The sequence below is a fragment of the Salvelinus alpinus genome, chromosome 1 (assembly GCF_045679555.1).
Source record: "Salvelinus alpinus chromosome 1, SLU_Salpinus.1, whole genome shotgun sequence".
In the NCBI taxonomy this organism is placed as follows: Eukaryota; Metazoa; Chordata; class Actinopteri; order Salmoniformes; family Salmonidae; genus Salvelinus; species Salvelinus alpinus.
In genome coordinates, this window is record NC_092086.1 from 84993515 (window position 1) to 85020250 (window position 26736).

The following is a 26736-nucleotide window of genomic DNA, read 5'->3' on the forward strand; positions in this document are numbered from 1 at the left end:
CGTCATTCCAGCAGACTTCTATCGATCGAGGTCTGGGTGAGAATGCCATTGGGCTCCATGTGTTGGAAGACATGGAAAACATATTGATAACAGCAGCACACTGCTGTATGCGTCTTACAGTGTAGACTACCTACATCCTGTCTGCTTTACACAGACACCAGGTATCCTGCTGTACATGTAGCCTCTCTTTGCCTTGTCATGTGCTCTGTTCCAGTATCTATAGCATACCACTTATGAAGCAATGTGTTGTATTGGGCATGCATTCAAAGTGGTATGCTAGTATGGATATTGGAATGTTATGTAACCCATGGTTGAATCAATGTAAGGATCTGGATCATTTGTTTGTGACACTCTCTCAGAGCAAACAAGCTGGCTCTGCTGCAGTGAACTGGATATTGCACAGAGAATAAGAATTTGGCAATTTGAGCAAGTAAGATGTTGCATTTCACTGAGCACATTTGCACATTAACTTAAGAGACAGGGATGTGATAGAAAAAATCCCAGAGTCCAACTCATCTCCTCTCAAAACATGATGTCTGCAGGACCTAGCCCAGTCACACTGAGGTTAACCTTAATAGCTAGCATATGAAGAAGGATGAGATAAAAATAGAACAGTCTATCTATACAGTGTTGAACACAGACAAATAAGGGGTGCTTATATTTGTCCTGTTTCACACGTGTGTAACCTGTGTGGTATGACAGCTACCGCCTCCAGCTAGGTATATTTAGAACCACTGTTTTGCATTGAGCCACAGATTTCTCAGGCTAAATCATGACAATACAGCAGATATACAGAAGATAAAGGATAATCATGAACTTATTGTCAGTGCTCATGTGATTTCACTCGCTTTGATTATAGCATGTAATAATGACATGTACTGTATAAGCATGTCAATTATATTTCAACATGATATTTCCTATAGTACAACAAATATCAACTACGGTACTATTAAAATAGACAGACTAATAATTTAGTACAATGGGGAAAATAGCTTTTTGGTTTTATTCAAGAAGTGGAAGAGGAAGTGGTCGTTGTGTGCTGGAAATGTTTTTTCCCTCCTCGTCATGAAACAGATGCTTTTTCACGTGGTCAATTTGCCAGTAAAATGACTGTCAGCCATGTGCCATTTCACAGAAGTTTAGTTTCACAGGTAGCAGCAGCTCATTTGACTGATAACCCTCTAGCCCTTCAGACGTCAAAGCCTCAAAACAGACGGGGACTTTTGTGATGCAGCAGTAAATTATTAATCATGGGTCCCTGGGTTCTACCTCTGTCCCTATTTCTCCATTGCCCATCCCTCTCTGAAGGATGCTGTGGCCCCAGTGACATCAATAATCTACAGACAGCCATGGCCATGCTTAGGGACCTGAAGTGATGGGCCCTAAGGCTATTCATGGGTTGCATGTTTCGTCACAATATTGTTTTGAACATTTGTTTTGGACTGTTGCCCAACTGAGCATTCTACTCAATGCATCGTCAATGAGCACTGATGAACATTTCATCAAAAGTGAATTACAGTGGCTTGGAAATACAATTCCATTCAAATGGAGGCAAATAATTAGTAGTAAAACCTTTTGATGTCACCAGATTGCCTTTAGATACAGTATAACAATAGCTAGTTAGCTAAAATTGAGGGGAGGACACTGGATTTTAGCTGCTAACATTGGCATTCCTAGCTATTTTTGATGAATTTTGCTAGCTAATGACAACATTGCCATCTGTCTAAAGGACATTTGACGACATGATAATGAAGGCAAAGTTGTTTCCTACTAAACATTTGACTACTTTAGCAATGTAATCGTATTTCCTGCCACTATAATGCAATTTAGACTAAACAGTCATTAGCCTCTGTCCAGAATGATTGGGCTTATCACGATTTTAGGGCACCACTATTGGAGAGAGGCTTGAGAACGTACATAACAATGACATGACCCGACCCGAGTGATGGAGGTGGGTGGATACACTGCATGCATCTCCCCATATTTCTTCTTCTCTAACCATCCATCTCGGTCTCTCTCCTCCTCTTAGTCCTATAACCTTTCAGCCAAGAGAGGTATGAGTTCCAGGCAGGGACTATTATCTGGGGGGATAGACAGCTCTCTCTCATTCTCTCTGTCTCTCTCACACGCTCTCTCTCGTTCTCCCTCTCACACACACACTGTCTCTCTCTCTGCTTCTCTCCCCTGTCTCTGTCCCTCTCTCTTTCTCCCACTCTCTATCTCCCTCTGTCCCCTCTCTCTGTCTCTGATGGGTTTGGTGGCATTCCTCTGCAAGGGCCAGTGAATTGTCGGCTGAGCGGATTAATTCTGGCATGACGACAGCACGCTGGCATCGTCTCTCTCGGTCTCCCTTTCTTCTGTTCCTTTCTCCCCACACCTCCCTTTTCTAACCCCACTGTTCATGTGGTTCCGCCTGGGGCACATTGCAGCCAACAAACCTCTGCCAGAATAGTACAGTGTCAACAATCACTTCACAGCACATCCGCTTAAAAAAAAAACAGTATAACCTCAAAGGGATGAGGTGTTTCTCTTTGCTCCACTGGCAACCCCATCAAATTTTGCCTACACTTAAGATTTGCATGCAAAGTACGCAAATATCCTGCCCTCACATGGCATATGGCACCAGCACTAATTAGAGATCCACTCAAGAGATGTGTGATATCTCTACGTGAGATAATAGGCCTATTATCTGTCGTTACAGGCCAAACTAGTACAGATTCATAACAGGAGTTAGAGGCTTGGATTCAGGGCGATGAAGTGCCACATGTTGTGAACGCAAGTGAGCACAGCCCATCTCACTCTAGGCTGTATCACAACCAGCCGTGATTGGGAGTCCAATAGGGCGGCACACAATTGGCCCAGCGTCTCCGGGTTTGGCCGGGGTAGGCCGTCATTGTAAATAAGAATTTGTTCTTAACTGACTTGCCTAGTTAAATAAAAGGTTAAATACAAACATACAAAACAAATAGATGAGAGTAGGCCTGACAGCAATACTCTCACATAACCCCGGATCTATGCTAATATATGAGTGAGGTCACTCAGTATGGGTACGCCTTCGTTGAGCGTAGTGTCGTAGCTGAATCAGAATTAGTTAGGTAAGATAGATAAATAAGATGTTTTATTTACTTTATACTTGTCATTAGAATGTCTTCTTTTGGACTATACTGTTGGCAGTTGCATTTTCCTTTCTTCTCTAGGGAAAAGTCACTTGGGGCCCAGAGAGGGGAGAGGTCAGGCTTGTCTTTTACATGTCTGGTAATAGGCAGAATATCAGAAAGGGAGAAGTCAGGTTTGAACATTGTCTTCATAATGAATATATCTGTGAAACCATGTGAAGGGCTCCACTATGTCTGCATGCCAGTCATACCCTCCTTTTCCCATTGGGGGGAGGAGTATGGCAGTGTCTGGAACCATTATACCACCCCTCTGATGTTGAACTTATCTTTCATAGTAGATGACCTAGAGGTTCACTCCCCTTAGTGAGCTTCTCCAGGAGTGGGGAGAAGAGGGGGTGTATTTGACATGGGAGTATCTAGAATTGACATATGCCATTGGATGAGGTAATGTTTTGGTACTAGGAAGTACCAAGAACGAGAAGTAGAACCTCGTCTAAGAGACCAAACTGAACGATAATTTATAGCTAATGCTATCTGGCTATGGGATACTCCTCTTTCAAGTAAAAGGCCCTTTGTGAAGTTTCTAAGATCTGTGGTTCATCATGTGAGTTGAGAGGGGTGTATCTTGGCTATAAAAGATACTAAGAATTATTTTGTAAGCACTCAGAGAATTCATTTATAGACACTGAATTGATCTGAGAGTCAAAGGGCTATGGTGAAGCTCATATAATTAAAGATGGACTTTAAAATATAACTCTGACTTGTGTGTGGTTTGTAAACTCTCATTTAGTAATACAGGAAATTACCATGACAGTAGTCACAAGGATCTCCTATCACACAACGTCTGTGGTAGACAGACAGGAGCGACAGCCAATAGGGGGACCCCCACTCCTTTATAAAGCGCTGTTGCTCCATCTCGCCTCACTTTCCATTCTTCCTTATGAAGTTGTAATACTCCTAAATATTCTCCTCAGCATCAACTTGGACTAATGCTTTCATGCTAAACTGTTCACGGGCAAAAAGGTAAGGATTCGCTACAGAGCTTAGGAATTAGGTTTCTCGTCAAGAGGATTGAGCACTTTTGCCAAAAGGAACATTTACTTCTCAGTCTCTGGCCAGTTAGGGCAGAGCTAGCCGTGTGCCGCTAACAGCCCACCTAACTACAATTTTGTGCTGCTTATTCCCACCGAGGAGGAAGAAAGGATAGAGATGAGAGTCGAAGCTTGCTCACGAAGAACGCACACTCTTCAGCTAGCAGTGTGTTAGTATGAGCCAGACTACTAAACCTCCGGCGAACGCTAGCTTGCTATGCCAGGACTAGCTAGCTACACAGATAAGCCTTGGCGAACACACGACTAGAGCTAGCTCTCTCTACCTACACGGTAGCATCCCTACTTTTTTTATTTCACCTTTATTTAACCAGGTAGGCCAGTTGAGAACAAGTTCTCATTTACAACTGCGACCTGGCCAAGATAAAGCAAAGCAGTGCGACCCAAACAACAACACAGAGTTACACATGGAATAAACAAACGTACAGTCAATAACACAATAGAAAAAAATCTATATACAATGTGTGCAAATGAGGTAAGATTAGGGAGGTAAGGCAATAAATAGGAATTACAATTTAGCAATTAAACACTGGAGTGATAGATGTGCAGAAGATGAATGTGCAAGTAGAGACACTGGGGTGCAAAAAAGCAACAACTAAAAAATAACAATATGGAGGATGTGGTAGTTGGATGGGCTATTTACAGATGCAATGATCTGTAAGCTGGTGCTTAAAGTTAAGAGGGAGATATGAGTCTCCAGCTTCAGTGATTTTTGCAATTCATTCCAGTCATTGGCAGCAGAGAACTGGAAGGAAAGGTGACCAAAGTAGGAATTGGCTTTGGGGATGACCAGTGAAATATACCTGCTGGAGCGCGTGCTACGGGTGGGTGCTGCTATGGTGACCAGTGAGCTGAGATAAGGCGGGTCTTTACCTAGCAAAGACTTATAGATAACCTGGAGCCAGTGGGTTTGGCGACAAAAATGAAGCAAGGGCCAGCCAACGAGAGCATACAGGTCGCAGTGGTAGGTAGTATATGGGGCTTTGGTGACAAAACGGATGGCACTGTGATAGCAAATTGGATGCAAGTCTGAGTAGAGTGTTGGAGGCTATTTTGTAAATGACATCGCCGAAGTCAAAGATTTGTAGGATAGTCAGTTTTACGAGGGTACGTTTGGCAGCATGAGTGAAGGATGCTTTGTTGCGAAATAGGAAGCAGATTCTAGAGTTCATTTACAGAGCTTAATAGCACCTTCACTGGCTGGTCTTGCCTATAGGTACCGCGGTCGTGGGAGATGATCTAGCCTGTAGAGCAATGCACCGCGTGGTGCTCTCCAGTTACTGTGTGCCACCTACAACCAGACTTTTAGCCCCAGGCTTGTAGCTCACTCCAGCAGAGTTATGGGTACCTCTTCCCAGTGTGCTTGCAATAGCGACAGCGCCTTATAAAGGAGCGAGGGTCCCCCCTATTGGCTGTTGCTTCTGTCTGTCTACCACAGACATCGTGTGATATGAGTTCCTTGTGACCACGCCCAACGTAGGTGTACCCATACTGAGTGACTGAATGTTTATTTGAAATGGAACTGGTCTGGTGAATGAAATTATCATCAACCCTTTAATGCAACCCAGAGCCAGAGTCAATGTATTGCTTGGATGCAAACTTTGAATAATGCTGGTGTGTGGGAGGCTACACTTTTGGGTTTTGTACAAACACAATGAATTTGAATTTCCTTCAGTAGTGTTGCAGAAGTGTGTTAGTAAACCACTCCTCACCACCTTTATCCTATTCACGCTCATTGTTGCTGTATTTACATCACATCTATTATGTGTGTGTAGTAAGGAAGACCTGTTGCCACACCTATTTCCTCTCATGCCATTAAACAACTGCAAAAGCCAAATGACAAAGTTTATTGAAACAGCCTCACAGTGTTTGGGGCTCAATAGTGGCAAGTCATTATGATGTAAGTCCACACACTTAGTTTGGCAATGCCATCCTTTTTTTTTTTTAAAGCCTCTGAAAACATTTTAGTCTCAGTAGCAGCATAGAGGAAACCAGCTTTTCAAGGACGCAACACTGGTTCTTTCAAAGCATAGAGAAAGACGTGGGGCCTGAGAACAGAACTGAAGAGAGACAGCTAGGTGAAGAGGCCTGGCAGGTTTGTTAGCTGGGAACATAGTAGCCAGAGGTTACGCTATTGGATATTTTCCTCCAGACAGTCTGGTGTGTGTGACAGAAAATACAGAAATAGCTTGAGAAACATGAAAAGAAAATAAAGGCCCTAAAATGTTTGAGTATGTGCGCATGTGTGTAGTCAGTGGGTGCCGAACAGAGCGCCATCTCGCAGGGTTTGAAGTATCTCGTCTGCCCTTTCACATCCACCAGAGTCAGCTGTGAAAACAGTCTGATCTAAGGGAACTACTGTCCCACAAGACTAAGTCCCTGCCGACCGAACACACAAACACTAAAGAAATGGCTAGAGAACAGTACATTTTGCTGACCGCACACTCTTCTCATTACCACGCCACGTGTGTGAGAGTCTGGGTCTTGGTTAAAGGGGCAAACCGTAAAATAGAAAATCATGTTTCAATCTGGCTTGCTTTTTGAAAGGAATGTTCTTGTTGACTAATGCATTTGCTGGCATAGACGGGTTAGCTGACACGTCACAAACGATGTGCGCGTCAAAGGGGCAGAAGGTTGTGTGTTATGGTATGCAGTGAATCATAAGTGGCTCGTTTGATATTTTTATTGATACCAGGTCTTGTTTTGAGATGTTTTGACTGATGTTACATCTATGCTAATATGGCTAACATTCGCTAGCTAGCTAACCAACAAATGTAACGATGTATTTGAGAGACAAGTGCTCATTCAATAGACATCGGAGACGAAAATATAGTTTACATATTATCAACAATCCAAGCCAACCCCATCTGTCTTGCCCCATAGTTGCGCATGCATCAGTTTTGTTGCTAAACAACTAACCCGTCTATTGAGCAGCAACATTTCTGTATGTGATGATATGTTCTTTTAATAACATCCCCCTGTAGAATATTCCATCTGATTTTTCACCCATCCTGGGAATAACATATTGGGGAGGGGATGGTAAAGAATGCTGTTGCTTTCCTGATTAAGTTCATTCTTGGAAAACCACTGTAAATGGAAAAGCAACCGTTTGCCTTGTTATTTCACACACACCGGCACTGAAATCTGATGTGGTAGCAAGTAAGAGGGCTTCTTACATAATGTCATAAGAAGTCCTGTGAGCAGGAAAAACTCCTGGTCTTAGTTACAGTGAGGTCAGAAATTATTGCCACCCTTGTTAAAGATGATAAAAAATGAATGTCTAAAATGAATAATTCAAATACTGAGCTATATTGTATGCAAAAAAAACGGGAAATTACATTATTTTAATACAATTGCCCAGAGAAAGAGATTTTGTTGAAAACAATTCTCAAAGGTAGGGGTCCAAATTATTGACACCCTTGTTTTCAATACTTCAATATGCAAGGATAACGGGCACTGAGCTTTCCCCAAAAATGTTTGGGAGGGAACTTAGACCATTCCTCCATGCAGAATCCTTCCAGATCCTTGATATCCTTTGTCTATCAATTCAAACCACAGGTTTTCAATGAGATTCAAGTCTGGAGACTGAGATGGCCATGGCAAAATGTTGATTTTTGTGGCCAATTAACTATTTCTTTGTGAATTTGTGTGTGCTTGTGATTATTGTCTTGCTGGAAGATCCACTTGCGGCCGAGTTTCAGCCTCCTGAATCCTGCCAGAGGCAACCAGGTTTTTGGCAAAAATATCCTTGTACTGGGTAAAGTTCATGATTCCGTTGACCTCAACAAGAACCCCAGGACCAGCGGAAGAAAAATAGCCCCGTAACATCAAAGATCCACCACCATATTTTGCAGTAGGTATGGGATTATTTTCTGCTCATTCATTCTCATTTTGATGCCAAACCCACCACTGGTGTGCGTGGCCAAAGAGCGCTATTTTCATGTCATCTGACCAAAGCACCAGTTCCAATCCAAGTGCCAATGCTGTTTAGCAGACTCCAGGAGTTTACATTAGTTGGGTGACATGAAAATAAAGCTCTTAGGCCATGCTGAAACTTGTCTGTAAGTGGATCTTCCAGCAAGACAATAACCCCAAGAACACATCAAATCCACAAAGAAATGGTTTAGCCACAAAAATCAACATTTTGCAATGGCCATCTCAGTCTCCGGACTTGAAACCCATTGAAAACCTGTGGTTTGAACTGAAGAATGTAGTCCATAATCACAGACGAAGGATTTCAAGAATCTGGAAGAATTATGTATGGAGAAATGGTCTAAGATCCCTCCCAATGTGTTCTCCAACTCATAAAACATTTTAGAAAAATGCTCAGTGCTGTTATCTTTGCATGGTGAGGTATTGAAAGGTAATGAAAACAGGGATGTCAATAATCTTTACACCTACTTTGAGAAAAAACATTTGTTAAACAAAATACTTCTGTGCAATTGTATTAGTATAAAATAATTTAATTTCCAAATATTTTTAGCATACAATATAGCTTAGTAATTGAATCATTTATTTTATACAGTAATTTTTGCTCATCTTTATCAAGGGTGTCAATAATTTCAAACCCCAATGTCTACTGAAACCTTTTATACTCTGATGCTGCCTCTTGTCTTGTCTCACAAATAATGATTTTCTCTATCTGAACCAATTTGTCTCATCTATCGTCGGGCTGCCAGGGTGGCAGACTCTGCTACCACCACTGTGCTCCTCTACCATCTCCAGCTCTATATCAATGATGACACGGAGGCCAGCAGGCTAGTTATCGATCAAGTGGGCCCACCCATTGTCTCAGAGTCTGAGGGAGAGAGGTGTGATGATCTATTATAGCGCCTTTTAAAGTGTACCAGGGGTGGTGCCTCACAATCTACATCAATATACCATTGGAAAATTAGCTACCTTGTAAAATGTATCTATTGTAAAGCTGCTTATCCAATCTCTTCAGGCACCCATGTCCTTTGAAAAACAAGCCAGAGCCCCCCAAACCATAACATAGGTTTCATAGGGTTATCTACACAATCAAGATTTACAGTCATGAGTGAGACCTCAAGAATGCTTTGGTTCAGCTGTGTTGTAGCCTGTATGTGTAAATGACTAGTCTCAAGCTACTTCGACTGCAGGTTTTTGAAGTTGACTTGACTTTGGAAATCTCAGGGCAGAGCAAGGAGGTGCATTCCGGGCTCCATTTTCGGCCGGCGCCAAGATAGGATAGGACTGCAATTTTGTCATGTAAAAACTGCCGCAATGGCATTTTCCAGCCCTAACGCCAGGTCCGGCAATTTACCTGTCTAACATCAGCTCGCTTGCGCTGAGGTGTGGCAATATTTGAGGTGTTTCCTTAAAAACAAGCGCAAATGTGACAATTTTATGCAGCGCTAATGGGAAGTTAAGACCTCCTTTTTGTGTAACACAGTTGATGATGGCATGGATTTTGAGAACTGAAGCGCAGCCTATCCAGCCATGACGCACAGTGCCCATGGAAGGAAGATGTGCCTTTTGATCTCGTATTTAGAAACAAAACAAAGTGATTGGTCCCCCCCCCCCAACTCATTTAATTTGATTAAAACCAATCATTGCCCACCCTCCCCGTAATCAAGGCTGGTTAGCAGCATTGCATATGCGTCTTTTTATTCTGGCCATTTGCTAAAAGTACACAGAACAGCGCAAACTGGCCCTAACCAGAATAGAAAGGAGTGGGAGGCCCCTGGTGCACAACTGAGCAAGAGGACAAGTACATTAGAGTGTATAGTTTCAGAAACAGATGCCTCACAAGTCCTCAACTGGCAGCTTCATTAAATAGTACCCGCAAAACACCAGTCTCAACGTCAACAGTGAAGAGGCGACTCTGGGATGCTGGCCTTCTAGGCAGAGTTCCTCTGTCCAGTGTCTGTGTTCTTTTGCCTATCTTAATCTTTTCTTTTTATTGGCCAGTCTGAGATATGGCTTTTTCTTTGCAACTCTGCCTAGAAAGCCAGCATCCCGGAGTCGCCTCTTCACTGTTGACGTTGAGACTGGTGTTTTGCGGGTACTATTTAATGAAGCTGCCAGTTGAGGACTGGTCTTATTAGATTTGTCCTGTTGAGGACTTGTGAGGCGTCTGTTTCTCAAACTAGACACTCTAATGTACTTGTCCTCTTGCTCAGTTGTGCACCGGGGCATCCCACTCCTCTTTCTATTCTGCTTAGAGACAGTTTGCGCTGTTCTGTGAAGGGAGTAGTACACAGCGTTGTACAAGATCTTCAGTTTCTTGGCAATTTCTCGCATGGAATAGCCTTCATTTCTCAGAACAATAATAGACTGACAAGTTTCAGAAGAAAGTCTTTGTTTCTGGACATTTTGAGCATGTAATCGAACCCACAAATGCTGATGCTCCAGATACTCAACTAGTCTAAAGGCCAGTTTTATTGCTTCTTTAAAATCAGCACAACAGTTGTGCTAATGTAATTGCAAAAAGGTTTTCTAATGATCAATTAGCCTTTTAAAATGATAAACTTGTATTAGCTAACACAACGTTCCATTGGAACACAGGAGTGACGGTTGCTGATAATGGGCTGTACGCCTATGTAGATATTCAATTAAAAAAATGTTTTTAAATCAGCCGTTTCCAGCTGCGACTGGCACCTACTACCACACCCAGTTCAAAGGCACTTAAATATTGGGTCTTGCACATTGACCCTCTGAATGTCACACATACACAATCCATGTCTCAAATATCTCAAGGCTTAAAAATCCTTCTTTAACCTGTCTCCTCCCCTTCATCTACACTGATTGAAGTGGATTTAACAGGTGACATCAATAAGGGATCATCAAATCTAGATGAAAGCTATCTCATGGAAAGAGCAGGTGTTCCTAATCTTTTGTACACATAACATATATTAAAAAACAACAAGAAAAATACAGTAAACAACAAATTCTCAATAAAATGCCCAAGATATCAGTGGTGTAAAGTACTTGAGTAAAAATACTTTAAAGTACTGATTAAGTATTTTTTTGTGTATCTGTACTTTTTTTTTTTTACTTTGCCACGTTCCTAAATAAAATAATGTACTTTTTACTCCATACATTTTCACTGACACTTAGAAGTACTTGTTACATTTCGAATGCTTAGCATGACAGGAAAATGGTGCAATTCACACACTTATCAAGAATACATCCCTGGTCCTCCCTACTGCCTCTGATCTGGCAGACTCACTAAACACAAATGCTTCATTTGTGTGTTGTAGTGTGCCCCAGGCTATCCTTATAAGCAATTTGAAATGATTTATAATTTTACTTTTGATACTTAAGTATATTTCAAACCAAATACTTTTAGACTTTTACTCAAGTAGTATTTTACTGGGTGACTTTCACTTGAGTCATTTTCTATTAAGTTATGTTTACTTTTACTCAAGTATGACAATTGGGTACTTTTCCCACCACTTTAAGATAAATATATATCCCAAAACAGAGGTTTTTGTGAATTTGTTGTCTACTGTATTATTATTGTTCCTTTTTTAACGCCATTTTAATCGTGTACATGATAGGCTACTGCAACACATTTTCCCCGCCAGTAAAGTATTCCTACTGTCTTGAAAAACATGTCTATTTGTCTGGGCTTTTCCTTAATTACTTGTAAGTAAATACTATTAATTTTAAATCACAAAACACAGAAGTTCAATGTCGGTCTAGCAATGAAAATCCCAAATAAATAGGTACTCACCTGAGGGGTATATTGATGGCCAAATATCTATCAATTGCAACTGCAAGGAGGCTGAAAATTGAGCTTTGAGTCAGTACCAAAACAAAACAGGCAAGAAAAAGACATCCATAGAAGTCCAAAAGGATACCGATGCTTATGGTTATGGCAAAGGGGATGGCAAGGCAACCCACCAAAATATCTGCCACAGCCAAAGACACCAAAAAGTAGTTAGTTGCTGTTTTCAGAGTGGTGTTGATGGCGACAGACCAGCAAACCAATACATTGCCAGATATGGACAAAATTGCTATTAATATCTCAAATACTATGTAGTACGAATTCATCTCCGCAAATATTTCAGAACATGTAGTCGGTCTTCGAAAATAAGTGTCATGAGGGACACTGTTCTAGTGGGTCCAAAAGAGAAATAAAGTATTTTTGCAATAATCCAAGAACATTCCAAAAGTATGGTTTGCGTAAACAGCCATCTGTGAAAAGGAAAAAGAACATAGGATACTTTACTTTCCTCCAAAGCAAACCCTGTAATTACAATTGTTTGAAATGTGAATTATTTCCGACTTCGTATCGCTTATCATGAATCTAACAAAAATGCGATAGTATGCTACTACAATCACTCTAACCAAGCCACATGTTATCAAATATACATTCAAAACATAACTTTTATCTGCAAACAATTTCTTAAATAGCTTTGTTGCTTACCCCTCTTGAAACAGTGCATTATTTGCCAGTCCTTTACTTGTGCGCCCGGTCCCTTCAAGCCAAGCATCTGTTGCGCGGCGGTTGTGCATGGTAGTATTGTGGAGATTCACTACGTCACATGGTTTTTCAAGTAACGAAAAAAATGTCATTACACAAAGTAGGCTAGCCACGCCTCAAATTCAGCGATTTCTACAGACGTGTGATGCTGTAAACAACAGCTCCACTTTAATGAAGCTCAGACAAGTCATCACTTTTTAAAGCGTATACGCACCTATTAAAGTTGGTGTAAACAATGAACCGTAAACAATGAACCAGCATTCTTTCAGGTTGATGTAGTCGTTTTTTCGTTTTTTATTGTGCTGGCAATAACCCACTCAAGACATCTACATCTTTTCATTTCAAGGCCATCCCTCCACCGATGTCTAAAATGTGTGAATTGACTCATACACAACTCCCACCCAGTTGTTCTCCCTCAGCAGCCTGGTCTCATAGACTAGACTTAACATAGTAAACGTAGATCCGGGACACTGATATGATTATGTTACATTTGAAAGAAGGTTATTAAGGCAATGAAAGGAGGGTGGTTGGTCGGGGTGGACTGGTAGGTGTATAACGCAAACGTCTAGTAAACCAAAGGTTGAGTGTTCAAATCTCATCACAGACAATTTTAGCTAATTAGCAACTTTTTAACTCCAACCATTTTAGCTAACCCTTCCCCTAACCTTAACCCTTTAACCTAACTCCTAGCTTAGTTCATGTTAGCCAGTTAGCAATGAAGATGTGTTCAGTCTAGGATAATTTCCTTCTTTTTACACTGAACAAAAATATAAACGTAAAAATGCAACAATTTCAAAGATTTTACAGTTCATATAAGGAAATAAAATAATTAGGCCCTATTATATGGATTTCACATGACTGGGAATACAGATATGCATCTGTTGGTCACAGATACCTTAAAAAAAAAAGGTAGGGGCGTGGATCTGAAAACCAGTCAATATCTGTTGTGACCACCATTTGCGTCATGCAGAACTTCACAACTCCTTCACATTGTGTTGATCAGGCTGTTGATTGTGGCCTGTGGATTGTTGTCCCACTCTTCTTCAAGGGTTGTGCGAAATTGATGGATATTGGCGGGAATTGGAACACGCTGTCGTACACGCCCAGAGCATCCCAAACGTGCTCAATGGGTGACATCAAATCAAATTTGTTTATATAGCCCTTCTTACATCTGCTGATATCTCAAAGTGCTGTACAGAAACCCAGCCTAAAACCCCAAACAGCAAGCAATGCAGGTGTAGAAGTACGGTGGCTAGGAAAAACTCCCTAGAAAGGCCAAAACCTAGGAAGAAACCTAGAACCAGGCTATGAGGGGTGGCCAGTGCTCTTCTGGCTGTGCCGGGTGGAGAATATAACAGAACATGGCCAAGATGTTCAAATGTTCATAAATGACCAGCATGGTCAAATAATAATAATCACAGTAGTTGTCGAGGGTGCAACAAGTCAGAACCTCAGGAGTAAATGTCAGTTGGCTTTTCATAGCCGATCATTGAGAGTATCTCTACCGCTCCTGCTGTCTCTAGAGAGTTGAAAACAGCAGGTCTGGGACAGGTAGCACGTCCGGTGAACAGGTCAGGGTTCCATAGCCGCAGGCAGAACAGTTGAAACTGGAGCAGCAGCACGACCAGGTGGACTGGGGACAGCAAGGAGTCATCATGCCAGGTAGTCCTGAGGCATGGTCTCAGGTCCTCCGAGAGAGAGAAAGAAAGAGAGAAAGAGAGAATTAGAGAGAGCATACTTAAATTCACACAGGACACCGGATAAGACAGGAGAAGTACTCCAGATATAACAGACTGACCCTAGCCCCCCGACACATAAACTACTGCAGCATAAATACTGGAGGCTGAGACAGGAGGGGTCAGGAGACACTGTGGCCCCATCCGATGATACCCCCGGAAAGGGCCAAACAGGCAGGATATAACCCTATAAAGCACAGCCCCCACACCACTAGAGGTGTGGGGGCTTCAACCACCAACTTACCATCCTGAGACAAGGCCGAGTATAGCCCACAAAGATCTCCGCCACGGCACAACCCAAGGGGGGGCGCCAACCCAAACAGGAAGATCACGTCAGCGACTCAACCCACTCAAGTGACGCACCCTCCTAGGGACGGCATGGAAGAGCACCAGTAAGCCAGTGACTCAGCCCCTGTAATAGGGTTAGAGGCAGAGAATCCCAGTGGAGAGAGGGGAACCGGCCAGGCAGAGACGGCAAGGGCGGTTCGTTGCTCCAGAGCCTTTCCGTTCACCTTCACACTCCTGGGCCAGACTACACTCAATCCTATGACCTATTGAAGAGATGAGTCTTCAGTAAAGACTTAAAGGTTGAGACCGAGTCTGCATCTCTCACATGGGTAGGCAAACCATTCCATAAAAATGGAGCTCTATAGGAGAAAGCCCTGCCTCCAGCTGTTTGCTTAGAAATTCTAGGGACAATTAGGAGGCCTGCGTCTTGTGACCGTAGCGTACGTGTAGGTATGTATGGCAGGACCAAATCGGAAAGATAGGTATGAGCAAGCCCATGTAATGCTTTGTAGGTTAGCAGTAAAACCTTGAAATCAGCCCTTGCCTTAAGGGAAGCCAGTGTAGGGAGGCTAGCACTGGAGTAATATGATCACATTTTTGGGTTCTAGTCAGGATTCTAGCAGCCGTATTTAGCACATGTCTGGTGAGTATGAAGGTCATGGAAGAACTGGGACATTTTCAGCTTCCAGGAATTGTGTAGAGATCCTTGTGACATGGGGCCGTGCATTATCATGCTGAAATATGAGGTGATGGCGGCGGATGAACAGCACGACAATGGGCCTCAAGATCTCGTTACGGTATCGCTGTGCATTGACATTGCCATCAATAAAATGCAATTGTGTTTATTTTCCTTAACTTTTGTGCAGCAATTCTTCAGTTGTGCAAAACCACAGTTTCATCAGCTGTCTGGGTGGCTGGTCTCAGACAATCCCACAGGTGAAGAAGCCGGATGGGGAGGTCCTGGGCTGGCGTGGTTACACTTGGTCTGTGGTTGTGAGGCCGGTTGGACATTTTGACAAATCCTCTAAAACGATGTTGGAGGCGGCTAATGGCAGAGAAATGAACATTCAATTCTCTGGCAACAGCTCTGGTGAACATTTCTGCAGTCAGCATGCCAATTGCACACTCCCTCAAAACTTGAGGCATCTGTGGCATTATATTGTGTGACAAAACTGGCCTTTATTGTCCTAAGCACAAGGTGCACCTGTGTAATGATCATGCTGTTTAATCAGCTTCTTGATATGCCACACCTGTCAGGTGGATGTATTATCTAGGCAAAGGAGAAATTATTACTAACAGGGATGTAAATACATTTGTGCATATGGATAATTTCTGGGATCTTTTATTCCAGCTCATGAAACATGGGACCAACACTTTACATGTTGCGTTTATATTTTTGCTCAGTGTAAGTGTTATTCATAAAGGATTGTTTGGAGGATATGGAGAATGCACTCACCTGTTTGTAAGGCTCGCACCAGCCTGTCTGCACTATGAAGTAACTTTAGAAATCTATTAGGATATAACAATGGCCCTGATGGCAAAACAAAAATACCTCCCCATTTTCCACTGTCTTCCCATACACAAACACTTTTACAACCCTGGCACAGAGGTTTAATAGGCTTTCTGGAAACTGTGGTGGCATTTTCATGTATTACCAAATGAGGAGAGTTACAAACCACACACCAGTCAGAGTTATACTTAAACTTAATCTTTAATAATATGAGCTTTACAATAGCGCTTTGACTTTCAACAATTCACTATCTATAATGAATTTTGAGAGTGACTACAGAAAAATAGCCAAGATACACCCCTCTCAATTTACATGACGAACCACAGATCTTAGGAACTCTTCACAAAGGGACTTTTACTTGAGAAAGGAGTATCCCTTAGCCAGATAGCATTCGCTATAAATTATCGCTCAGTTTGGTCTCTAAAACGAGGTTCTAATCTCGTTCCTGGTACTTCATAGTACAAAAACATTACCTCATCCAAGGCATAACTCAATTGTCAACTCTAGATACTCCCATCTCAAGCAAACCCCCTCTTGACCCCACTCCTGGACAAGCTCACTGAGGGGAGTGAGCCTCTAGGTCATACACTATCCCAGGACAAGCGCACAGACATTGTGGAGACAAGTAATTGGTTCCCCATTAATCACGCCATCCCTTCACATGGTTTAAGAATAGGTAAAGACACATTCACATATGAAGACAATGTTCGATTCTGTCCTCTTCCCTTTCTGATATTCTGCATATTACCAGGGACATGTGAAAGACAGGCCTGACCTCTCCCCTCTCTGGGCCCCAAGTGACTGAGCCCCAGCTTAGGGAAAAGTGCAACTGCCAACACTATAGTCCAAAAGGATACATTCTAATGACAAGTATCTCACATAGGCATATTATATAAATAAAACATCTTATTTATCTATGTTACCCAACTAATTCTGATTCATCCGCCACAAAACCCAATTAAAAGTGGTACCATCCAGGGCGATGGACACACAACACTGACTACAACCTTGCTGCATCACACATCAAATAATATTGTTATGTTGAAAAGCTGTAACATAACATCCCATGTGGTGTATTTTACTCTAATTTATGAAAGCTACTCTAATTCTGGATTAGAAACACCTGTCCACTTCCCACTATAACCCTTAACAAAAGGAGAGGGGAAATTAATACATGGGTACCTACAGTAACTCACTCAAGCACCATACCTGGTTCTAACATGCATCCTTATTCCTGATCTTGTCCACATTCTGACAGGTGTAGATAATCAAAAGACACATGGTGATATGACGTGATCAGATCTCCCTGCCCACTTCCTGAGGTAGTCAGGCATACATTGTGTCTGGATATCTTACAAGTGTAGATGAATCTGGACATTTTAATCTGTCCGCTCAAGAGGAAACTTCTTACTGTGCCTGTAATCTGGTTCAGGTTATTAATTATTAATCAACCTACCAGGGTGTTTACAAACACTACAGGAACAAGATCATCCACATGTATTGATCACATTTTTACTAATACTGTAGAACTTTGTTCTAAAGTTGTATCCGTACTCATTGGATGCAGTGATCACAATATAGTGGCTATATCCAGGAAAGCCAAAGTTACAACAGCTGGGCCTAAAATAGTGTATAAGAGATCATACAAAATACTTTGCTGTGAATCTTATGTGAAAGATGTTAAAAATATTTGTTGGTCTGATGTGATTAATGAGGTGCATCCAGACGCTGCACTTGATGATTGGTTCTTCCAATTATTGATAAACATGAACCTGTTAAGAAACTGACTGTTAGAACTGTTAATGCTCCATGGATTGATGAGGAATTGAAGAACTATGGTTGAAAGAGATGGGGCAAAAGGAGTGGCTAATAAGTCTGACTGCACATCTAACCGGTTGACTTACTGCAAATTAAGAAATTATGTGACTAAACTCAACAAAAAGAAGAAGAAACAGTATTATGAAACCAATATCAATGGAGTACTTTGGAGTACTTTAATTGAAATTATGGTCAGAAAGACAAATTTATCTGTAACGCTCGTCTTTATGTGGAAGAGAGGAGGACCAAGGCGCAGCGTGGTGAATGTTCATGATGTTGAATTTTAATGATTTCCAACAAAACAGAACACTGACAAAATACAAAATAACAAAACGACGTTAACAGACCTGAACTTGAGAACATAAAATATGAACGCACGAACAGGAAGGAACGCACGAACAGGAACGAACGAACGAAACAGTACCGTGTGGCGAACAAACACAGACACAGCAACAATCACCCACAAACAAACAGTGAGAACAGCCTACCTTAATATGGTTCTCAATCAGAGGAAACGTAAAACACCTGCCCCTGATTGAGAACCATATCAGGCTAATACAATGAACCCAACATAGGAACACATAACATAGAATGCCTATCCAGGTCACGTCCTGACCAACTAAACAAGGCTAAACAAAGGAAATAAGGTCAGGAACGTGACATTATCTAAATCTTTCATCGAATCAGATGGCTTATTCATCACAAAACCATTTGATGTTGCCAATTATTTTTATGATTACTTCATTGGCAAAGTGGGCAAACTTAGGCAGGAAATGCAACAATGAACAGTGAGCCATCGTATTCATGCATAAACAACTAATAATGAAAGAAAAGCATCGCCAGTTTGAATTCTGTAATGTTAGTGTGGGAGAGGAGGAAAAATTATTATCGATCAATAATGACAAACCTCCTGGCATTGACAACTTAGATGGAAAGCTACTGAGGATGGTAGCTGACTGTATAGTTACCCCTTTCTGTCATATCTGAGTCTAGGGGAAAGTCTTTGTCCTCAGGCCTGGAGGGAAGCTAAAGTAATTCCGCTACCTAAGAGTGGTAAAGCGGCCTTTACTGGTTCTAACAGCAGACCTATAAACTTGCTACCAGCTCTTAGCAAACTGTTGGAAAAAATTGTGTTTGACCAAATACAATGCTATTTCTCTGTAAAAACAAATTAACAACAGACTTTCAGCATGCTTATAGAGAAGGGCACTTAACATGTACTGCACTGACACAAATAACTGATGATTGGTTTCAAAGAAATTGATAATAAGAAGATTGTGGGAGCTGTATTGTTAGATTTCAGTGCAGCCGTATTATTGACCATAAACTGTTGTTGAAAAAACGTATGTGTTATGGCTTTTCAACCTCTGCCATACTGTGGATTCAGAGCTATCTATCTAATAGAACTATAAGGGTTTTCTTTAATGGAAGCTTCTCTAATGTCAAACATGTAAAGTGTGGTGTACCGCAGGGCATCTCTCTCACAGCTAATGAAGTCTCTGAAACCCTTAACAAAGAGTTGCAGTCTGTTTTGGAATGGGTGGCTAGTAATAAACTGTTCCTGAACATCTCTAACACTAAGATAATTGTATTTGGTACAAATCATTCCTTAAGTTCTAGACCTCAGCTGAATTTGGTAATGAATGGTGTGTCTGACAAGTTGAGGAGATTAAATTAATTGGCGTTACCTTAGATTGTAAACTGTCATGGTCAAAACATATAGATTCAATGGTTGTAAAGATGTGGAGAGGTCTGTCTGTAACACCACACTCCACAAAGCAAGTCCTGCAGGCTCTAGTTTTATCTTATCTTGATTATTGTCCAGTCATGCAGTCCGGTGTTGCAAGGAAAGACCCAAGTTAAGCTGCAACTGGCCCAGAACAGAGAATCACGTCTTGCTCTTCATTGTAATCAGAGGGCTGATATAAATACTATAGATGACATTCTCTCTTGGCTAAGAGTTGAGGAGAGACTGACTGCAACACTTCTTATTTTTATAAGAAACATTAATGTGTTGAAAATCCCAAATGGTTTGTATAGTCAACTTACACACAGCTCTGACACACACACTTACCCCACCAAACATGCCACCAGGGGTCTTTTCACAGTCCCCAAATCTAGAACAAATTCAAGAAAGCGTACATTATTATATAGAGCAATTATTGCATGGCACTCCGTTCCATCTCATATTGCTCAAATAAACAGCAAACCTGGTTTAAAAAAACAGATGAAGCAACACCTCACGACACCGCCTCTCCCCTATTTGACCTAGATAGTTTGTGTGTATGTTCTGATATGTAGGCTATGTGTGCCTTTAAAAAAAATGTATGTAGTCCTGTCTTTGAGCTGTTCTTGTCTATTAATGTTCTGTATTATGCCATGTTTCATGTTTTGTGTGGACCCCAGGAAGAGTAGCTGCTGATTTTGCAACAGCTAATGGGGATCCTAATAAAATACCAAAATACCAATACCAAACCATTTAAATCATCAATACATACAAAAATATATAGGCTAACTCACTCTCTGGTCTGAATTCTCTTGTAGGGGAGACAGAATCAGGAGTGCACTGCACTCTAAACAGAAGGTAGTTAGTAGAGCCAAGCAATCCACAGATGGTGTTTAGCTAAAAGGAAGCCTTTACAACATCTATTTCACCAGTCACTTCTATTTCAAATACTTTGGTTTGTTGCTAAAAGTTGGATGTCAAGAGGAAACCTAGGGGCTCTATTCAATCCGCATCGCGGAAGTTCAGCTTTACAGTGTGATTGAAATTTAAAGGCAATGTTCCCGCTTTAGCAGAGCCTGCATTCGCAGTAAACACTGCATATGTCGGCTCAATTGGAAATTACGTTTACATTTCATTTCAGCTCTTGACCCGCTCCATCGCATAATCTATAAAGCTTCAGCGTTACAGATTGATTACAATCCTAGTTGGCTGTTGACTGATGTAGGTAGCAGCTAGTTAGCTAGCTAACAAGAAAAAAATGAGGAATAGGGACAAGCAATGGACAGAAACAACTCACGTTTGTGAAATAATCAATCTGCATTTATTGCTGTTATAATAAAGAGCCATAGTAGTTCCATAATGCTTTTCCAAATCCTGAATCCATCCAAACGATTTGTCTTGGTTAAGCTACCGCCTGGGTAAAATAAAGCAAGTCTGCTAGCCAGTAGGTGGGACATAGAGTTGGTAGCTCATTTGAATATCCAAGTGTATTCACTTCGAATTGGCTGAGCTGGCAAATCAGCTGTTTTTGATCGGTACAAGCCCAAACCATTCTGTTGTTTCCTCACAGGCCTTGCAGGGGCACAGAAAATAACAGGTTTTTAACATCCTTAATTATACTTTTTGGGAACGAAATCTATTTAATTCACATTGTAATTAATTCTAGGTTATACTTCATAGAAACCTGCAACACTGGACAGCTACTTTAATGATTGAAAATGTGAATGTGGAGAAGATCAAGACACAGGACACCTGTTACATGTTATAAACAAGGCTTTAGATGACAACCGATCACATCTAACACACATGCAGGCACACACACACACACACAATAGAGAGTGTGAGAATGACCAGTGATGATTGACAAAATACTTTATTTAACAATATCCATCTGTCACTTAGTCCAGAGGAGGCTTCCACCTCTGAGCAAATCTCAGAAATCTCTCTCTCTCTGTAGTAGAAAACGCTCACATACAGTTGAAGTCGGAAGTTTACATACACCTTAGCCAAATACATTTAAACTCAGTTTTTCACAATTCCTGACATTTAATCCGAGTAAACATTCCCTGTCTCAGGTCAGTTAGGATCACCACTTTATTTTAAGAATGTGAAATGTCAGAATAATAGTAAAGAGAATGATTATTTCAGCTTTGATTTATTTTATCACATTCCCAGTGGGTCGTAAGTTTACATACACTCAATTAGTATTTGGTAGCATTGCCTTTAAATTGTTTAACTTGGGTCAAACGTTTCGGTTAGCCTTCGACAAGCTTCCCACAATAAGTTGGGTGAATTTTGGCCCATTCCTCCTGACAGAGCTGGTGTAACTGAGTCAGGTTTGTAGGCTTGAGGTCAGGGCTTTGTGATGGCCACTCCAATACCTTGACTTTGTTGTCCTTAAGCCATTATGCCACAACTTTGGAAGTATGCTTGGGATCATTGTACATTTGGAAGACCCATTTGTGACCAAGCTTTAACTTCCTGACTGATGTCTTGAGATGTTGCTTCAATATATCCACATAATTGTCCTGCCTGATGATTCCATCTATTTTGTGAAGTGCACCAGTCCCTCCTGCAGCAAAGCACCCCCATAACATGATGCTGCCACCCCTGTGCTTTGCGGTTGGGATGGTGTTCTTTGGCTTGCAAGCCTCACCCTTTTTCCTCCAAACATAACGATGGTCATTATGGCCAAACAGTTCTACTTTTGTTTCATCAGACCAGAGGACATTTCTCCAAAAAGTACGATCTTTGTCCCCATGTGCAGTTACAAACCGTAGTCTGGATTTTTTATGACGGTTTTGGAGCAGTGGCTTCTTCCTTGCTGAGCAGCCTTTCAGGTTATGTCAATATAGGACTCGTTTTACTGTGGATATAGATACTTTTGTACCTGTTTCCTCCAGCATCTTCACAAGGTCCTTTGCTGTTGTTCTGGGATTGATTTGCACTTTTCGCACCAAAGTACGTTCATCTCTAGGAGACAGAACGCGTCTCCTTCCTGAGCGGTATGACGGCTGCGTGGTCCAATGGTGTTTATACTTGCATACTATTGTTTGTACAGATGAACGTGGTACATTCAGGCGTTTGGAAATTGCTCCCAAGGAAGAACCAGACTTGTGGAGGTCTACAATTTTTTTCTGAAGTCTTGGCTGATTTCTTTTGATTTTCCCATGATGTCAAGCAAAGAAGCACTACGTTTGAAGGTAGGCCTTGAAATACATCCATAGGTACAACTCTAATTGACTCAAATTATGTCAATTAGCCTATCAGAAGCTTCTAAAGCCATAACATAATTTTCTGGAATTTTCCAAGCTGTTCAAAGGCACAGTCAACTTAGTGTATGTAAACTTCTGACCCACTGGAATTGTGATACAGTGAATTATAAGTGAAATAATCTGTCTGTAAACAATTGTTGGAAAAATGACTTGTGTCATGCACAAAGTAGATGTCCTAACCGACTTGCCAAAACTATAGTTTGTTAACAAGAAATTTGTGGAGTGGTTGAAAAACTAGTTTAAATGACTCCAACATAAGTGTATGTAAACATCCGACTTCAACTGTACATCCGACTTCCTGCATCATTCTCACATTTCTGAGCACATATATAAATAAATACTGTACTGCAGTACTTCCTTTATCAGAGACTAACCATGACTGAAGCTAAACATTCAGGGTTGTTGGTTCATTCCGGATTGTCTCTCATGGTACATTTGGATGACATCTTCGGAATTGTCCTAGTTTCAACACCTTTTGCAGTTATGTTCCCTCGACCATCCCCAGTATGATAGCTACAGCTGAAAGAGGCTTGCTGGAGACAAAATCATATTGCTGTTCAAAACCCCAAAACAACAGTTGCTAAAGGACACCATATAATGGTTTAATTGAGTCAGTCAGTCAGGCCCACAGTGCTTAAACAGCAAAGACATTCCTTATTAATAATAACACATTTTCATTAACTAGTGTGACTGTAAAATATTATTCAGAGCTACATGTAGTGTTGTCAATTCATTGTAGTGCCAATAGATGGCAACTTGGGTCTGTCTCGTAAACAAAAACAAAGGCAATGGTTTATTTTGGACGAATGGAAAGCAGTCAATTTGATTTGATAGGCTTCTCCTTTAAAGGGATAGTTCACCAAATTACAATATGATGTATTCGTTTCCTTACGCGTTAAGCCAGTGGTATTCAAATTCGGGGTCGCAACTCCTAGAGGGGTCGCGGGGGATGTATTATTTGGTTCAAAAAATTTGATGAGCGAGATGAAAATGTAATGAATTGAAGGTTATTTGTTGATGTAAAAATATAAATTTTCAGATTTTAAGGTTGTGTTGTTAGATTTGGGGGGGGGGTGGGTCAGCAGAAATTCTAGTTGTTTGAAAACCCCCCAAAGGATTGAAAATCCATAACATTTTTGTTGTGATGGTTTAATTCAATGTTTCATTCAATGTGTTTTATTTTATTTTAGTTCGTTTTGGAGTCAAAGATAATAGTTTCAGTATAGTTTTAGTTTTTCAAACGGGTTGTTAATTAATTAATTAATTAATTTTTTTACTCAATCATTTATAATGATTCGTTTTTGTTTTAATCTCAGTTTTAATTTACCACAATAACCTTGGTAAGTGGTCTATGGAGACGGTATGACAGGAATCCATGCTTTGGTTTAGTTTCCCTGGCGCTGTTTCCAAATGATAATGTTTTAGCATGTGTGGCACAAATCCCATTCAAGTAATGGTATTAGCATTTTTCGCCAATCATGTTTAAACCATCTATAAGTGACTTTGTTGAGCTCATAATCCATTTTAGATACTTTCGGATAATTTGGACATGTGCGAACAATGCTAATATCGGTACCATTACTTGAATGGGATTTGTGCCACAAATGCTAAAACATTAGCATTTGGAAACAGTATCAAGGAAACTAAAAAAATGCATGGGTTGCTGTCATACCTTGTCCATAGACTGCTTACAGGATAAGGAAACCCATATGTAATTTTGTAATTTAGGTGAACTATCCCTTTAAATTATTATTTCTAAATAATCATTGGACTTCAACATAAACAATAAAAAATAATTGCATCATGTCTTTCCATGTAAGGGCTAACAAGGTTTTATATTTCTTATTTGCAGTCACAGATCTCAGCATTTTAACACAAAGTGTCGATTGTACCATTATGTATGTAGGAAAAACAGTAACTCCAAGCAAGTTCAAACTTTTAGTGTTGAGGAGGATGTGAGGGTCAGTTGAGGGGGTTTAGTCAGTGTGATTGAGGAATAAGGGTTCTAGGGTTCCATGTTGAGAGAAGGGGACATGGACCGTACAGAAAGTGCTGCGGTGCATCCTTTCTTCCTCCTCCTCCGCCCCCTGTTCTCTGGTCAAGTCTCAAAGTACTTGTAGATCTGAGAAACGTACTGCATGACACTCTGCCAGTCCGGTCTGTCCGTGTGCATCAACTCATCAATGTCCTGAAAGGACAGACAGACATATAGACAGAGAAAAAAACAGTTCACTCAACAGTTTGATGTAGGAGCATAATACAACATTTCATACATGGATGCTATACACTGAGTGTACAAAACTTTTGGAACACCTTCCTACTGTAATATTGAGTTGCACCCCCTTTTACCCTCAGAACAGCCTCAAATCGTCGGGGCATGGACTCTACAAGGTGTCGAAAGCATTCCACAGGGATGCCGGCCCATGTTGACTCCAATGCTTCCCAAAGTTGTGTCAAATTGGCTGGACGTCCTTTGGGTAGTGGACCATTCTTGATACACACAGGAAACTGTTGAGCAACCCAGCAGCGTTGCAGTTCTTGACCTACTCAAACCGGTTTGCCTGGCACCTATTACCATACCCCGTTCAAAGGCACTTAAATCTTTTGTCTTGCCTATTCACTCTCTGAATGGTACACATACACAATCCTTGTCTCTAATGTCTCAAGGCTTAAAAATCTTTCTTAAACTGTCTCCTCCCCTTCATCTACACTGACTGAAGAGGATTTAACAAGTGACATCAATAAGGGATCATAGTTTTCACCTGGATTCAGTCTATGTCATGGAAAGAGCAGGTGTTCCTAATGTTTTGTACACTCAGTGTATATAAACATGAACAAATTCTACATAATTATATAATATACAAGATTGATTTTCATCATTATCGATTATGCAGATCAATTCAAACTCAGTCTGGACAGACAAAGTTGTGTGTGTGTGTGTGTGTGTGTGTGTGTGTGTGTGTGTGTGTGTGTGTGTGTGTGTGTGTGTGTGTGTGTGTGTGTGTGTGTGTGTGTGTGTGTGTGTGTGTGTGTGTGTGTGATTTGGATCTCAATCCTTGGCCACAGATCGTGGTTCAGACACAAATCAGGTACGAGATAATAATGTTGAGAGAAAAACAGACAGTGAAGGCTGAGCCTTAGAGACACAGACAGGCCAGCATTTACAGGGTCAGGATACCTGTCTTGTCCTGTGACACTACTGTCAGAGCAGCCCTAGCCAGTGTTGGGTCAGCTTTACGTAACAGCCTTAGATTTGGTGGTGTTTAGTAGTGAGTCACCACCACCATACTGTTTACTGTCAAATGTCTGATGTAAACAATCAGTCTTCTGGGATGAAACCGTATGTTTGATTCCAAGGCAATGGCATAGACCTGGGGAACCCATAAACAATCAATATATCTGTCTTTAACATGGTGATGTGTTTTTCTTACTCCACCTCATGAAGCTTGAGGGATGATTATTCTAAGACTGGGTTGGTTGGCAAATGTCTTGACTCAGACATCCAGTGGGGTTGGACTTCGTAATGTCATGGCATTCCTGACGTTCCATTGTAACCTCAACTATGACTTCCCCTGCACTAATAGCAGAGTGAAGTGAACCATAGTTTCACATTAAGCACTTAAGCCTGACTTAATTCCTTATTTAGGTCCCTCGTGTCTGTGAGTGCTTTGGATTTGAACTATCCTTGAGATTTGTGTATTTGGAA

At 41.1% G+C, this 26736-nt stretch overlaps 2 protein-coding genes across 6 annotated transcripts in view; both read right to left on the minus strand.

The window, feature by feature from the left end:
- Positions 1 to 21466, minus strand: part of LOC139532389 (adenosine receptor A2b-like) — a 29092-nt gene extending 7626 nt beyond the window's left edge. Inside the window, exons 1-3 of the mRNA XM_071329908.1 lie at positions 21053 to 21466; positions 12621 to 20146; positions 11925 to 12388 (exon numbers count right to left, since the gene is read on the minus strand). Of these exons, the coding sequence (XP_071186009.1) occupies positions 11925 to 12244 (320 nt within the window). The 5' untranslated portion in view covers positions 12245 to 12388; positions 12621 to 20146; positions 21053 to 21466. The remainder of the gene's footprint in view (positions 1 to 11924; positions 12389 to 12620; positions 20147 to 21052) is intronic.
- Positions 21467 to 21612: 146 nt separating this feature from the next.
- Positions 21613 to 26736, minus strand: part of LOC139532366 (cytospin-B-like) — a 189643-nt gene continuing 184519 nt past the window's right edge. For all 5 annotated transcript variants that reach the window (XM_071329872.1, XM_071329847.1, XM_071329864.1 and 2 more), the window contains one exon: positions 21613 to 25218. In XM_071329872.1, the coding sequence (XP_071185973.1) occupies positions 25129 to 25218 (90 nt within the window). In that variant the 3' untranslated portion in view covers positions 21613 to 25128. The remainder of the gene's footprint in view (positions 25219 to 26736) is intronic.